General features: G+C 32.4%; 1 protein-coding gene across 1 annotated transcript; it reads left to right on the top strand.

Annotated features, from left to right (window-relative positions):
* The first annotated feature begins 2,267 nt into the window (after nt 1-2,267).
* LOC122578487 (phosphoenolpyruvate carboxykinase (ATP) 1-like) lies at nt 2,268-8,520 on the top strand. Its single transcript, XM_043750461.1, has 13 exons — nt 2,268-2,358; nt 2,794-3,082; nt 3,434-3,618; nt 4,286-4,439; nt 4,565-4,649; nt 6,074-6,174; nt 6,243-6,541; nt 6,871-7,044; nt 7,127-7,192; nt 7,270-7,448; nt 7,546-7,715; nt 7,798-7,966; nt 8,053-8,520. Exons 2-13 carry the CDS (start codon nt 2,799-2,801, stop codon nt 8,194-8,196), a joined length of 2,010 nt encoding a protein of 669 aa, XP_043606396.1. The 5' UTR covers nt 2,268-2,358; nt 2,794-2,798; the 3' UTR covers nt 8,197-8,520.
* Nucleotides 8,521-14,287: the final 5,767 nt, after the last annotated feature.

Here is a 14,287-nt window from a genome sequence, read left to right as displayed (position 1 = left end):
CTTCAAATTCATACTAAAAGATTCCAAAAAACATATATAACATACACAATAATGTAAACATAAATATGATATATAGTATATCACCATATTATCAAACTACAAAAATCATGATACCAAATTTAATATTGTAGCTGAGTTGGATAAATATGATTAATGTATAAAAAACATAAAAGTTTAAAATTCATTGTTATTACGGTTATGATTAATTTTGATCAAGAAGTACGCTTTAAAACGAAAGCGTCAGAAAGGATTTTGATTTAGGTCACATGATTCAACATTTGGTATAAATTGACTCATTTGATCAAAGTATTGATACCCAAATGATATGATACACCTCTAATATAATATGTCGTGTGTAAATGTGTTTCAATTAAAGAAGGATAACAATTTAAAGAATAATTATTCGATACACAAGTTGATTGAATTTCATTCTACGTTGGCTACTAACATTTTACACATGTATATACGAAGAAAAAATTTATCACGTAATAAACTTTTAAGATTTAATCGGGCCAATCCATAAACCTGGGCCTCTTGGAGTCTTGTGAGTTCTGACTCTTGGGTATTGAATGCGGTAGCATTTTTTTTTAAAAAAATTAAACTTTCTCATGTAATGTTTTAGAGTATTATTGAACACACTCCACTATCAAAACCCTTACTTTTAATAACGTATTTAGTTATTTTCTTAGTAGGTAACTAGATATATATTTTCCTTTTAAACGAATCATCAATATAAGTTATCACGTTACATGTCAATCGTCAAGATCCGTTTCATGTCAACAGTTTATAAGTTATAAAAGGTCACAGTACATACTTATAATTACGAAAACTAAGAGTTACAAAGTAAAATGTTTCAAGTGTGAAATAAATTCAGTGTGAAACATGACAATTGGATACATATTCATACATTTAATTTATTCCAAACTTTTAATAACTCTTCCTAACTAACTATTTATCGGGTTTAAGATAAAAAATGTTAACATGAATAATTAGCTATTAATTTTGGTAAAAAGATCAAATGTTTAATCATTTTTATTCCCACTTCTAAAACTACCAAAATAATCTTTTTTTTTTTTTTTTCATTTTTAGCAAGAGCTTCTACCATCCAGCTGTGAAGTTGATTAGTCTTTTATATAAGCATTTTCTTTAGTTTTGATTAATCTTTTTGGAATATGATAGGAAAAAAAAAGGTGAAGTGATAAACATGTGAAAAGTGAAAATAGAAAATAGTATGAGAATAAAGGTTTTAAGCAGAAGAAAAAGATAAGGAATTATAGTTTGAAGAAATAAAGTGTAATATCGAATCTGTAGAATTCAGTTAAAAATATGTAGTGTTTTATGTAAATTTTAAAAAATGATATAATTTATGTAAACTAATACTAGCACGTTACCCGTGCAATGCGGAGGTTTTCGTGAAAGCAACGGTGTGATGGTGAGGGACGGTTATTGTTGGTAGTGGCGGCGTCGAGTGATGTTAAATAATTGATATAAAAGTAATTGATGTAAAGGGTTAATGTGGATATTTAAAAAAAAAAGAGTTGATAGTGTTACATACCCATTAAGGGTATTTTAGTCATTTCCTCATGTTTCTTTCAACATGGGGGCTAGCATAGATGTATCTATCTATCTAATAAGCCAAATGCCTTCTATTTTTTATTTTTTAACTTTTAGCATTTAAAAAATCAAAATATTCATCTTCTTAATTCATTACTTTAGACATCTCAACATAATAGATAACTATAATACCCTTGACAAAATTATCTACTAAATATAAATCCTTTAACCATTAAAATAATCACGCTACCACCTTAAACATCAATTACTTTTATTTTCATCACTATCACCGCCCCTACCACCTCCCACACAACCGCCCCCACCAGCTGACGCCATGACCTTCGCTGCGTGTCGTTGTCCACCACTACTCTCACTGTCGCTGCATTGTGTGGGCATAATTCTAATAAAAACCAAAAAATACATCATAAAAGTGCATAAAAACTACTCGTAAAAAGTACTTTCTTATACTATTTTTAACCAAACCATGTTTATAATCCGGCAAACGCAAGCAAATGGAAATAATATATCTATCTAACTTTTATATTCCTGTTTTCCTTTATCCAACGCGTAAGAGATAACACAAATCATCAAAATATAAATAGAAAAATAACCGTCAACAAACCATAGTTAAGTTAACTAAAGTTAAAGATAACACTTGTCAACTAAAAATCACCTATATAAACCTCAGCATACCCCGTCTTGTTGTCAGACATATCTTTCATCACCTCCATCTTTTATCAATCACATTTCTACGTTATTTCATTTCCCAATATTTCATATCATCTCCATCTCATCCGATCACCGGTAATTATTTCATTAATTTCCTTTGCATTATTCTTTCATGTTTATACATTTTTAATCATAAATGTTACATAGTTGTTAGTAGTTCGTTTTGTTTATTTAAGAAATCAAATGTCTATTGTTAAAATTTTAACCTGAAATCTCCAATCGAGTTGAATCACTAGACCAAGAGCTCATTAACAGTTTTATATTTATGCATAGTATATATTGATCTACATCTATATAATTTTAATTATGTACGTACTTATATTGCATGGTATAGTAAAATTAGAGAGTTTTGACATGTATTGGTAATATTGGTGTAAACATTTGTAATTTTGTGTGATCGTACTACTTATTCCACATGTTTAGAAAATATACATATGATTATGTCTCTATAATTAGATTTAATTGTTGTAAACATTAACTAACTAATATTTTGAGGCCTTGTGTGGTTAGATAGAATGGCGGATAATGGAGAATTTAGTTTTCCTAAGACGCCAACAAAAGGACGAAACGGGCTTCCTAAGATACAAACACATGGAAAGAAGGATGACAAGATCTGTCATGATGATAGTGTGCCGACAGTGAAAGCTCAAACGATCGACGAACTACATTCTCTTCAAAAGAAGAGATCTGTCCCAAATACTCCGATAAAAGGAACTACTCCGATGAAAGGAGATACCCAGCCTGCTTTTAATGTTGTTTCTGATGAGGAGCGTGAGAAACAACAACTTCAATCTATTAGGTAGATTTTATTTAAGTTTTTATCGGTAAGCTAAATATAAGTGACATAAGTGATATTTATGTCACCTATATTTAGCGTCTTACTTCATTCTCTCAATTTATTATTTGTATTTTATATTTGTTTCAAAGGTGTTAAAGAAATTAATTTGATTTATATTTTACCATAAGAGGAATTCATTTATTAAACATGTTCAGTGTTCCTAGACAAAAAATAATAGTATAAGTGTAGAGGGATCATATATACTAAATTATCGTTATATTGATTTTCCTAAATTGACTATGAAAAAAGTTGGAGGTGAAATTGGTCATTATTATATTGTTGATTTTTTTTTTTTTTTTTTAATGTTTTTAGTGCATCTTTGGCCTCATTGACAAGAGAATCGGGACCAAAGGTGGTGAAGGGAGATCCAGACAGGAAGGCCGAAACTCCAAGAGCTCACGTGACACACCAAGAGCGTCACGTGCATGCTCCTAGTTTTAGTACTAGTGATAGTTCTCTCAAGTTCACTCATATCCTCTACAACTTATCCCCTGCTGGTATATATCTATCTCGATCTTTTATGCCATCTAAATAAATCAATGTTATAAAAAGACAACCGAATAATGACATAATTCTTTCTACAAGAAGATTTGTACCAAGTATGAAAGATAAATTGTATTTATGACCATCATATCCGGGAAATATTTGACAAAAGTTTAACTAATAGACATCTAACAACACTATTATTATAATAAGAAACTTGATATGTAATCAATAAAAGTTGACCATTACACAATAGATATCTAATTGCACTTGGACAAAGTTATCCTTGACTTTAAATTAGTCCGAGTATTACTTTTTCCTGTGTTTTATAATAGTAGACTTTTTTTCAGACATTTATAAAGTTTTGTTTTTAAAAATATTCGTTTCCTAAAAATAAATATAATACTTTTATGCATGTATTAAGTATTAGCCATAGCTCTAAGGGCCATGATTAGCAAAATCTTTTGTAATAAACTATGGATAATATTTCAACATACAGTTATCTGCTGTGTGACTCTCTGGATCGATATGGGTCAGGTTTTAAAACGTTGAAGTGAACAATAAAACAAAAATAATACGAGTATTTGATTGGTGAACAAAGTACTTGTCATTTTTGTTTTGCGCGTACTTTGGCCGGCCAGCTATATGATGCTGATTTCTGAATTGTTGTTGATTATACAGAACTTTACGAGCAGGCAATTAAGTATGAGAAAGGATCATTCATAACATCTAGCGGTGCTTTGGCCACGCTCTCTGGTGCAAAAACTGGGAGATCACCTAGGGACAAACGTGTTGTTAGAGACGAAACAACTGAAGATGAACTTTGGTGGGGAAAGTAAGTTCAGCTGGTCTAATTCGATTGCCGTTCTTTGGTTTTTTACTTTCTGCAACTTATTCAAATTCCATGTAGATAAAATGATGTCAATGTTGATAAATTTTGAATTGTTTACTTTAAATCAGGGGGTCTCCAAATATTGAGATGGATGAACACACTTTCCTGGTCAATAGAGAAAGAGCTGTGGATTACTTGTGCTCACTTGATAAGGTTATTTTCATCCACTCTTTAATCTAATATATTACGGAACTATATATATTTCTCACGAAACCATTATTTCTTTGTATTCTTTTTTCTAAGCCGAACATGCCCACATTTACACTTTTACATGCTAGCCCATTCACATAAGAAATTGTGACCTTTTAGAGTATATCATGTGTCCAAAATGTTGTTTTATAGTCTATAATATGCGAGATCATAAGTTGTATTGTAACCTATAAGATAGATAAGTTACGTACAAAGCCAATTAGGATAGCTAACTGTCTGGATTTAAAGCTCGTTACATATCCAGTTATATCGACGCTCTGCAAACTCGGAAGGATGCCTAAGTTAGCAAAACTTGTCCAAGTGTTTTATATATAATTGGGTCTCAATCTCTTGATGTCATTCTATCTTTTTACATATCAATAGCAAAGGTTGACATGGGCTCCAATTTATTTAAAGAGCCATTGACCCAAAGAGAAACTAGGCATCCTGCTACTGGATGAATTTATTAAATTCATCCACAAAAATCAAATTAACTTAAAAATTTATTAATATGTCAGTTTCATCAATCTCGGGTCATGCTCATGTGCTTTCACTATCTTTCCTGGATTGTAGGGGCTTGCTGTGTGGTTTACTCAAGACATGTAGATTTAACATATTCCTAAGTACATGTTACTACAATATAAACTAGATTTTTTTCGTTTGTAAACGCGAGATACTAATGAGTTGAAACAACATATTCTGCGATCCGGTCCCTTACTTTTTGGATCAAGAGCAAACACAACCAACAACAATAATTAAGATTATCTGGATGCTTTTAAAAAATGATATTGAGTTTTCTGTTTAAAAACGAAAGATGTCTCTACTGATTTCGGTATTTGACTAGCAGGTTGCTCCTTCAAGCACTTAATGAGTCGCTTAAATTTGATAAGCTGATCTTTATTAGATTTATTTTAGGGTCAAAGAACTTGGAAATTTTTTTGTAAGACTTTTGGGATAGTTTTAAATGTGTGACAGATGACTTATTAATCAAATACTTTTTATGGTATGATCATAATGTAGTTTTCATGATAGTTGACTTTTTAAAGTTAATCAAGTGATCAAGTTTTATATATTAGTTTAAGTAATATATTTGATAGTTAGCATATACTTTTGCAAACTAATTGATTGTCAAATCTTAAAGTCTAGAGAATTTTTCAACAGACAAGAATGCAAGTTAGTTATAGAATTTTGAACAAATCGCAACTATTTGAACAAGCTTAAAATGACAATTCTGCACTAACATTTAAAGATGTCACTTTAAAATATCCTATAACGGGATGAATTTGTTAATAGCCAAATTTCTCACTTCTTAGATTAGAAGAACCTTTCTTATAGAGGACTTGATAAAAACTACTGATAAAATGTGCTATCTGCCTTCTGTTTGTCAGGTTTATGTGAACGATCAGTTTCTCAACTGGGATCCAGTTCATCGTATCAAAGTCCGTATTGTGTCAGCTAGAGCCTATCATTCATTATTCATGCATAACATGTAAGTAGACAAATATGAGTATTTTTGATAATACCATATGAACATAAATGTAACTCGAGAAATGGCAGGTGCATCCGACCCACTGCTGAAGAGCTTGAAGACTTTGGTACTCCAGACTTCACCATATACAATGCTGGGATGTTCCCATGTAATCGTTACACACATTATATGACGTCATCCACTAGCGTAGATCTCAATCTTGCTAGGAGGGAGATGGTCATTCTTGGAACCCAATATGCTGGTGAAATGAAGAAAGGTCTTTTTGGTGTTATGCATTATCTCATGCCTAAGCGCCAAATCCTCTCCCTTCACTCAGGTTGCAATATGGGCAAAGACGGTGATGTGGCCCTATTTTTTGGACTATCAGGTACATACACGATACATAAAATCCTTAGCTTAACTGGTTACATGTCATTTGCCATCACTGGCAGGGAGCAGCTTAGACTAATAAATAAGTTGATCCGGGCTTTGCTTGATCTCTAACGGGTCAAAGGCCACTCGAAGTGTATTATTATTTCATAAACCATCTGAATCATTTTATGCAACTAGTTTGAGATACTACTTAATATAAAAAGTAAAAAAAATGGAACAAAAAATGTGTCTGGTCAACCCTGACGACAAGGACCAAACAATTACCTGTTACCCAACCCATCCATTATGTGTCTCTCATTCTCTTATGAATATGTCTGCAACTAGGTACCGGAAAGACCACACTATCAACTGATCACAACAGATATCTAATTGGAGATGACGAGCATTGTTGGAGTGAGAACGGTGTATCAAACATTGAAGGTGGTTGCTATGCGAAGTGCATTGATTTATCAAGAGAAAAGGAACCTGATATCTTCAATGCCATTAAGTTCGGAACAGGTTAACAGACCATTTTAAACTTGTCTTTCTTTTTACGTGTAACTTTTGTATAGAAGTTATAACTTGTCTTCGTTTATAACAGTGATGGAAAACGTTGTTTTTGATGAGCATACCCGGGAGGTCGACTACTCAGACAAATCTGTTACAGGTAACAGAAATAATTTGTGGTCACCGTAAGTTAAAAGAAGTAAAAAACTTTTATTGACTTCTAAGATCAAATTGCAGAGAACACTCGTGCGGCATATCCTATAGAATACATACCAAATGCTAAGATACCATGTGTCGGGCCTCATCCAAAAAACGTCATCCTATTAGCTTGTGATGCATTTGGGGTGCTCCCACCTGTGAGCAAGCTAAATCTAGCCCAAACTATGTACCATTTCATCAGTGGCTACACTGCTCTGGTATGGCTAGTGGAATTATTCCTTTGCTTTTTGTTTTCCCCAAATTTTCATTCATTTTTATGAATTTTTAATCTTTTTATTTTATTTTGAACTACAGGTCGCTGGAACAGAAGACGGAATAAAAGAGCCTCAGGCAACATTTTCCGCTTGTTTTGGAGCAGCATTTATAATGCTTCATCCAACCAAGTATGCAGCCATGTTAGCCGAAAAGATGCAAAAGCATGGTGCAACCGGATGGCTCGTTAACACTGGCTGGTCAGGTGGAAGGTAAATTACCCATTAGAAAACTAATGTCAATCCTATTGTACTATTGTGTAAATTGTTTTATATAATGTTTCTGCATATATAGGTATGGATCAGGTAAGCGTATAAAGTTGGCATATACAAGGAAAATTATTGATGCAATCCACTCGGGGAGCCTTTTGGAAGCGGAATACACCAAGACCGAGATATTTGGGCTTGAAATCCCTACTGCGGTCGAAGGTGTTCCTTCTGAGATTCTTGATCCAGCAAACACAGTAAGTCATACATTACTATTTATTATAACTATACCACTATGTACTAGTATTTATATACCTAAGATATTCATGTTTTGTTTTTTTAGTGGCCCGACAAGGCAGCTCACCAGGAGACACTAGTGAAGTTGGGAGGGTTATTCAAGAAGAACTTTGAGGTGTTCTTGGACTACAAGATTGGAACGGATGGCAAGCTGACCGATGAAATCTTGGCTGCCGGTCCAAACTTCTGAAAGTGAAAGAAACAATATTATACGAGACGCAATAAAATAAGTTAATTCCTTTCTCTCCATGGCTGAAGTCCACTGCAGATGATGTGATGACGTTATGAATATCACACATTGTTTTTGATTTGAGAACTTCATCCTCTGAATAGGATGTACCCAAAAAATTTCGTGTAAAATCGTTCTATACAACTTCCAAGAGGAAGGATTAAGTTATATGCTTTCATGAGTGGAATTGAGTTGTATTATGCAAATCGAACACTATATTTCCTTTGTATTTGTATAATGGTTGCTATTTCAAAGAAAATATATGTCATATTTATTTTTTGTCCATTATTTTACTCAGCTTGTGTCAAGTGGGGGTTGTTTTTGTTAGCATTGAAGTAATTTGCATGATTATTCGACTTGCCAGATGAGTATTGTTGCAACTTGCAAGACTGATATGGAAAATGAGAGTCACAAATCAGGACCAAATGACCAACTCTAGTCGTCAGGGTCAATGACCAAAAGAAGGATGGAGACTGCTATTTAAGGCTCCAAAATAAGAAATGAGCAAGTCATGACACACGCAGTGATAACACTACTAGCATTACTAACACGTACCCACGCATGCGGCGGTGGTTATGGCGGCGACGGTGTGTTGGTAGGTGGGTGGGTTGTGGGGGGTGGGGGGGGGGGTGGGGGGTTTTGGTGATAGAGGCGGAGTCGAGTGGTATAATAATTAATGTTAAGTAATTGATGTATAGTGTTAATGGAGATATTTTAAAGGGAAAAATCCATAAAAAATATGGTGATAGAGGCGGAGTCGAGTGGTATAATAATTAATGTTAAGTAATTGATGTATAGTGCTAATGGAGATATCTTAAAGGAGAAAATCCATAAAAAAGTATCTTATTTACACAAATTTACTATTAAAGGTAACCTATTTTGTTTTCGTTTATTTAAAGGACCCTATTTCCAAAAATTTCTTAATAAAGGATATCTTGTTAGTTTTTGACAGACGACACCCGTTAAGTGCTACGTCACCGATGCCACATCATCAGATTTGCTGACGTGGTACTTGACTTTGACTAACTTATTCAAAATGAACATATATAAGTTAGTTGACTTTGTTAGTCAAAGTCAACTGCCACGACATCAAATCTGATGACGTGACACTTAACGGACGTCGTTTGTCAAAAACTAACGAGATACCTTTTATTAGGAAATTTTTGGAAATAGGGTCCTTTAAATAGACGAAAACATAATAGGTTACCTTTAATAAGAAATTTGTGTAAATATGTTACCTTTTTATGTATTTTTTCCTATTATAAAAGATAAAGTACTTATAGTGTAATTTAATTGTAAAGGGCGTTTTAGCCAATACCCCTTATATAACATTCAACAAGGAACTATTCTTTTATAATATAGCATAAATTGTCGTAATAACTCTTTATTAGCATTTAATAATGATAGAGATCACGATAACAACCTACTAGCATTATAGTCGTAATAACACTTAATTAGCATTAATCATGATAGAGATCGCTATAACAACTTATTAGCATTATAGTCGTGCTTTATTAGCAATTAGTCATGACCGAGATCACGATAACAACCAATTAGCATTATAGTCGTAATAACACTTAGTTAGCATTTAGTCATGACAGAAATGGTGATAACAACTTATTAGCATTATAGTCGTGCTTTATTAGCATTTAGTCATGACAGAGATCACGATAACAATGTATAACGCTTTATGAGTATTTAGTCAAGATAAAGATCGCGATAACAAGGACCATAAGAACTTTTTGTTAACAACGGTTACAAAGGAGAAAATGATAAACCTATCACAGGGACCGTTATAATTAGTGCTTCTTTGAATTTCGGAACTCTAATTAAGCATGGAAAGGCAAGTGTTTAATTGTTTATCTATATCTATAGTATAGTATCTTATTAGTTATTACTTAGTCATTTTCTATCATTTAGATAGAACATGGTACTTCTCATTATAGCTCAGTGGTTGAGCAACAGCTTTACATGCTGGAGATCTCGAGTTCGAGACATGAGAAGGACATTTAAAGGAATTTCACAATAAAGTCTTCTAATGAAGCAGGTTTGAGTCCTGCAGAGGGGCAGAGTTTTATCTCAACTAAATATCGTGCCTTCAGGCGGTTTAGTTGGAAGTTTCTCCTCCTACTAGGTATTGAGGGTGAGGGGCTCTCAAGCGCGGACCCGGTTAAGACAACGTAAACTAGATCCCCTGTTGCGAACAAATGATCCACACCTTTCAAAAAAAAAAAAAAAAAAGAACGTGGAAATAGTCTTTTAATTAAGTAGAGATGAGACTATCTACATTTCAACTTCCCTCGTATACTATTGAGGTTTAGGACCTAAAATCCGTTGGGCGTTGGGTGTTTACTTACTTTTTACTTTCTATAGTATACTATACTGGTACATTATAGATATTTGTTTTTTCTATTTTTCAACTAAGTAATTGATGACCTCAAAATGTTCATCTTTTATATTTTTACAAATTTAAATATCTCCAATATTCTACATTATCCCTGATGAAATTATTTACAACATATATTCTTCAACCTCTAAAAATAAAACGCATTACCCTCTTTTACATCAATACTTATACATAAATAATCATATCACTAAATTTACCACCACCGTCACCGCCGTGGTCGTCGCCGCCCACCACCGCTACCGGCGCGGCCACTACCCATCACTGCCACCACTATATCGTCGTATCGCGCGGACATATGACTAGTATCATATACACATTCACATGATCACATCCTATTTATGTGTGTTTCACCCCATGCAAAGACCTAACGTCCTTTCCTATTATATGTGTTTCATCTACTGCAAAGGCCGGAGGTCGTTTCCTATGGAAAGAACTTGAATATAACTATCTACTTAGGCAAAGGTAAGACTATGTACATTTCAACCTCCACCATACACCGTCATGATATTGGGATTCAAAAACCGTGAAAAACAACATTGGGTGTTTACTTACTTACTTTTTACTATATATTAAAGACTTTTTATCTTTTAACAATTTATGGTAGAGAGGAAAATTAACGGTCTTGTCACACGGATCTCACTAACAGTTAAAAGAAATTCATAACTATGTTTTAGGATAGAGAGAGAAAGGAAGAAGAGACATATAAAGTCCTTCATTTAATGATCTTGTTTGGTATTTATAAAAGACTAATGTTTTAAGTTTGATGTTATAACTAATGGGCTTTCCCACATGTTACTAGCTTCTAGCCATTAGAGTAGTACACTATCAACCTCTTAATTGAGTAGTGTTGGAAACTTATGAAAATTAAAACGATGTAAAAGAAAGAAAATTTTTGTTAAATTTGTACATTAGTTAATCAATCTAGGTTTAATCCGGACATGTTAATTAAAATACTAAAATTATAAATTAAAAAATTATATATAATGTATGTTAGTAATACATTATAACTTGATCTAAACCTAATAATTTAACTAAACACAATAAGTGTAAAGTTAATAAAATCAACAAAGACAATAATAATTTAAATAAGAATAATTATTGCATTAAGTAATTAAAAAAGACATTGTATTTATAATGTTATATAAAACAGAATATTATTTCTTTTTAATAAATGATTAATGTTTTTATTAAACCTATAAAGGGCTATTTTATATCTTTTAATATGAATCATAATTAAATAAGACCTTTTAGGTAAAGTATGAGTTTGCCACATCAAAAACTTCTAAAAATATCTATATAAAATAATTTTGTTTTATCTATACTTCTATACTATCTTATAAAGTAAATCACTCATTCTTTTCCTTAAACTTTCAGCCTTTTAAAAACCAAATGTGTTCATCTCCTTTATTCATTAATTTAAACATCTCTGCCAAATTACCTATAATACCCTTAATGAAAGAATCTACAATTAGATTCATCAACCTTTAAAATAACCACACAACCACGTACATTTAACATCAATTACTTTTACATTCAGCAACACCACCGCCCCCACCACCGTCACCGTTGCCGACATTACCGCCGCCATCACTACCTCCACCGTCGCCGCATTGTGCAAGGATAAGTCTAGTTTATATAAAGATTCCAAGGTTATTAACAAACGCTTTGAATCAAATATAGATTTAATAAAAAGCACACTAAAAAAAACCCTTATTAAACACAATAACCGTAAAAGAAATCCAACATATGAGAATGAAAAAAAACAAAAGAAAAAAAATGGCGGGTTTATAACTCTATTAATAAAGTTGTTTGTTTAGTTTTTATTCTTCATGAACATCATGAAACTGCCACCTCATATTTGTAAAAAGGAAAGACAGAGATTCTCTCGAACTGTTTCCAACTTGATTGATCAATGTTTTCAATTTGAAAACATTTTGACTTTTGATTTTAATTAAAGGGTCAAAATTTATGTTAGCCAACTTGAGAGAATCTCCTCTTATCCAGGAATTACATATTTCTACTCTTTATTACAAATTGCATGTTTTATGATTCTAGTAACTGACCAATTACAAGACATTTTCATGGGGATGAAATTAGGTACCTTGGGACGATTAAGATACTTATTGTAGTAGTTGTTATTTGAAACTAAGTACTCAATCCTAAGTTACTAAAGATATATATTTGACTACTAATGCAACAAGTAGTAATTTCACGCTATTTAGAATCTTTATGAGTTATGACATACGAAAAAAAAAAAAATAAGGACTCGATAAGACATTCTAAAATGTAGAACTGGTACGATCTTACATTCTTACATCAATTTTCCACTCGTTATATACTCTTAGTGTATGGGCTCCCATAAGACTTTCAATTTGGCCCAACGTATAAAGTACAGGCTCCCGTTGACCCAACTATTTAACTCACTATGGCAATCCAATCCACTAGTAAAAACTGATAATTTGATCTAAGTAAAGCCCAGTGTCTAACAAATCCATTTTTTTTTCTTTAATAACTTACTAAATTACTGATGGCTGCATAATATGTAGCATGAGGATAAAAACTTCTCGTGCATTGTCTGCTAATTTATGATGGTGATTGTCGTAGATGGTTTACATAGATGGTGATTGTCATAGGTCATAGGTGGTTTATCAGTCAAAAATAGCTTGAGTTGTTAGTTGTTACATATGTCTAATTGAAAAGAAAAATAACGTTAGGATTTAAGACTACAAACAAATTAACTTAAACATTCTTTGAGAATACAAAGACAGCAAAATAAAAGTTTATTTACCAAAACGATTAGGACAGATCTTCATTTTAGATTTGCTCCATTAAAAAATTCAGGGCCGACAATAATGTGAGTTTGTAACAATATACACTATTGTAGGTAAAATTTTCTATTTCAAGGATTGTGATGTTTGTTTCATGATTGAATGATAAGGGGACATTTCGATTTAGCCAAGAACCAATTATTGGTATTTTCATTTTTAAGTGACTATCGATAAAAAAAAAAAAATAGTACGAGTAGTTAATAGGTAATTTTTCTTGCAAATTAGTAACTAAACGTCAATGCTCGGATTTAAATTTAAGATCTCTAAAAAGGCAAAGACTCTCGCCTTCTTCTTAAACCAATAGACCCAAGAGTCATTAACAAGTAACTATGAGGTCATTGTCTCCATATTAAACAAATCATTTTGTCGTTTATATTGTAATAATGCTCTAGTTCTAGTGCCCCAGGTATATATACTACTGTCTTAATCTCTTTTCAAATAAATAAATACAAAACCCTCATATTTACTAATCATGAATCATGATGCGAAATATTGCACCAATTAGTAATGTTAAGGTTTAATCTAGATCCACAAATAGGTAAAATCTTTATCGAGCTTCAACTCTTTCAAGTCAAGTTTTATGCTATGGCACAAAATATGTAATGATTTGAACTTATGGTTATAAATTATAATAATTCAGTTTTAGCATTTATGTTTTTGAGCGCTGTAGTCTCAAGTATATGAAACTGTAGTTAAATGTTATTCTCTTTAGAGCATAAAATATGGGAAAGGATATACATTTACCAGCCCATGAACCCCAATGTAATACAATTCTTTTTCTATGGTGAATGGGCTTCTTTTTTCATGATGTTGCATT

The sequence above is a fragment of the Erigeron canadensis genome, chromosome 8, assembly GCF_010389155.1.
Source record: "Erigeron canadensis isolate Cc75 chromosome 8, C_canadensis_v1, whole genome shotgun sequence".
NCBI lineage: Eukaryota > Viridiplantae > Streptophyta > Magnoliopsida > Asterales > Asteraceae > Erigeron > Erigeron canadensis.
Note: the sequence above shows the minus strand (reverse complement) of the source record. Positions and strands in the feature narration are given on the sequence as shown.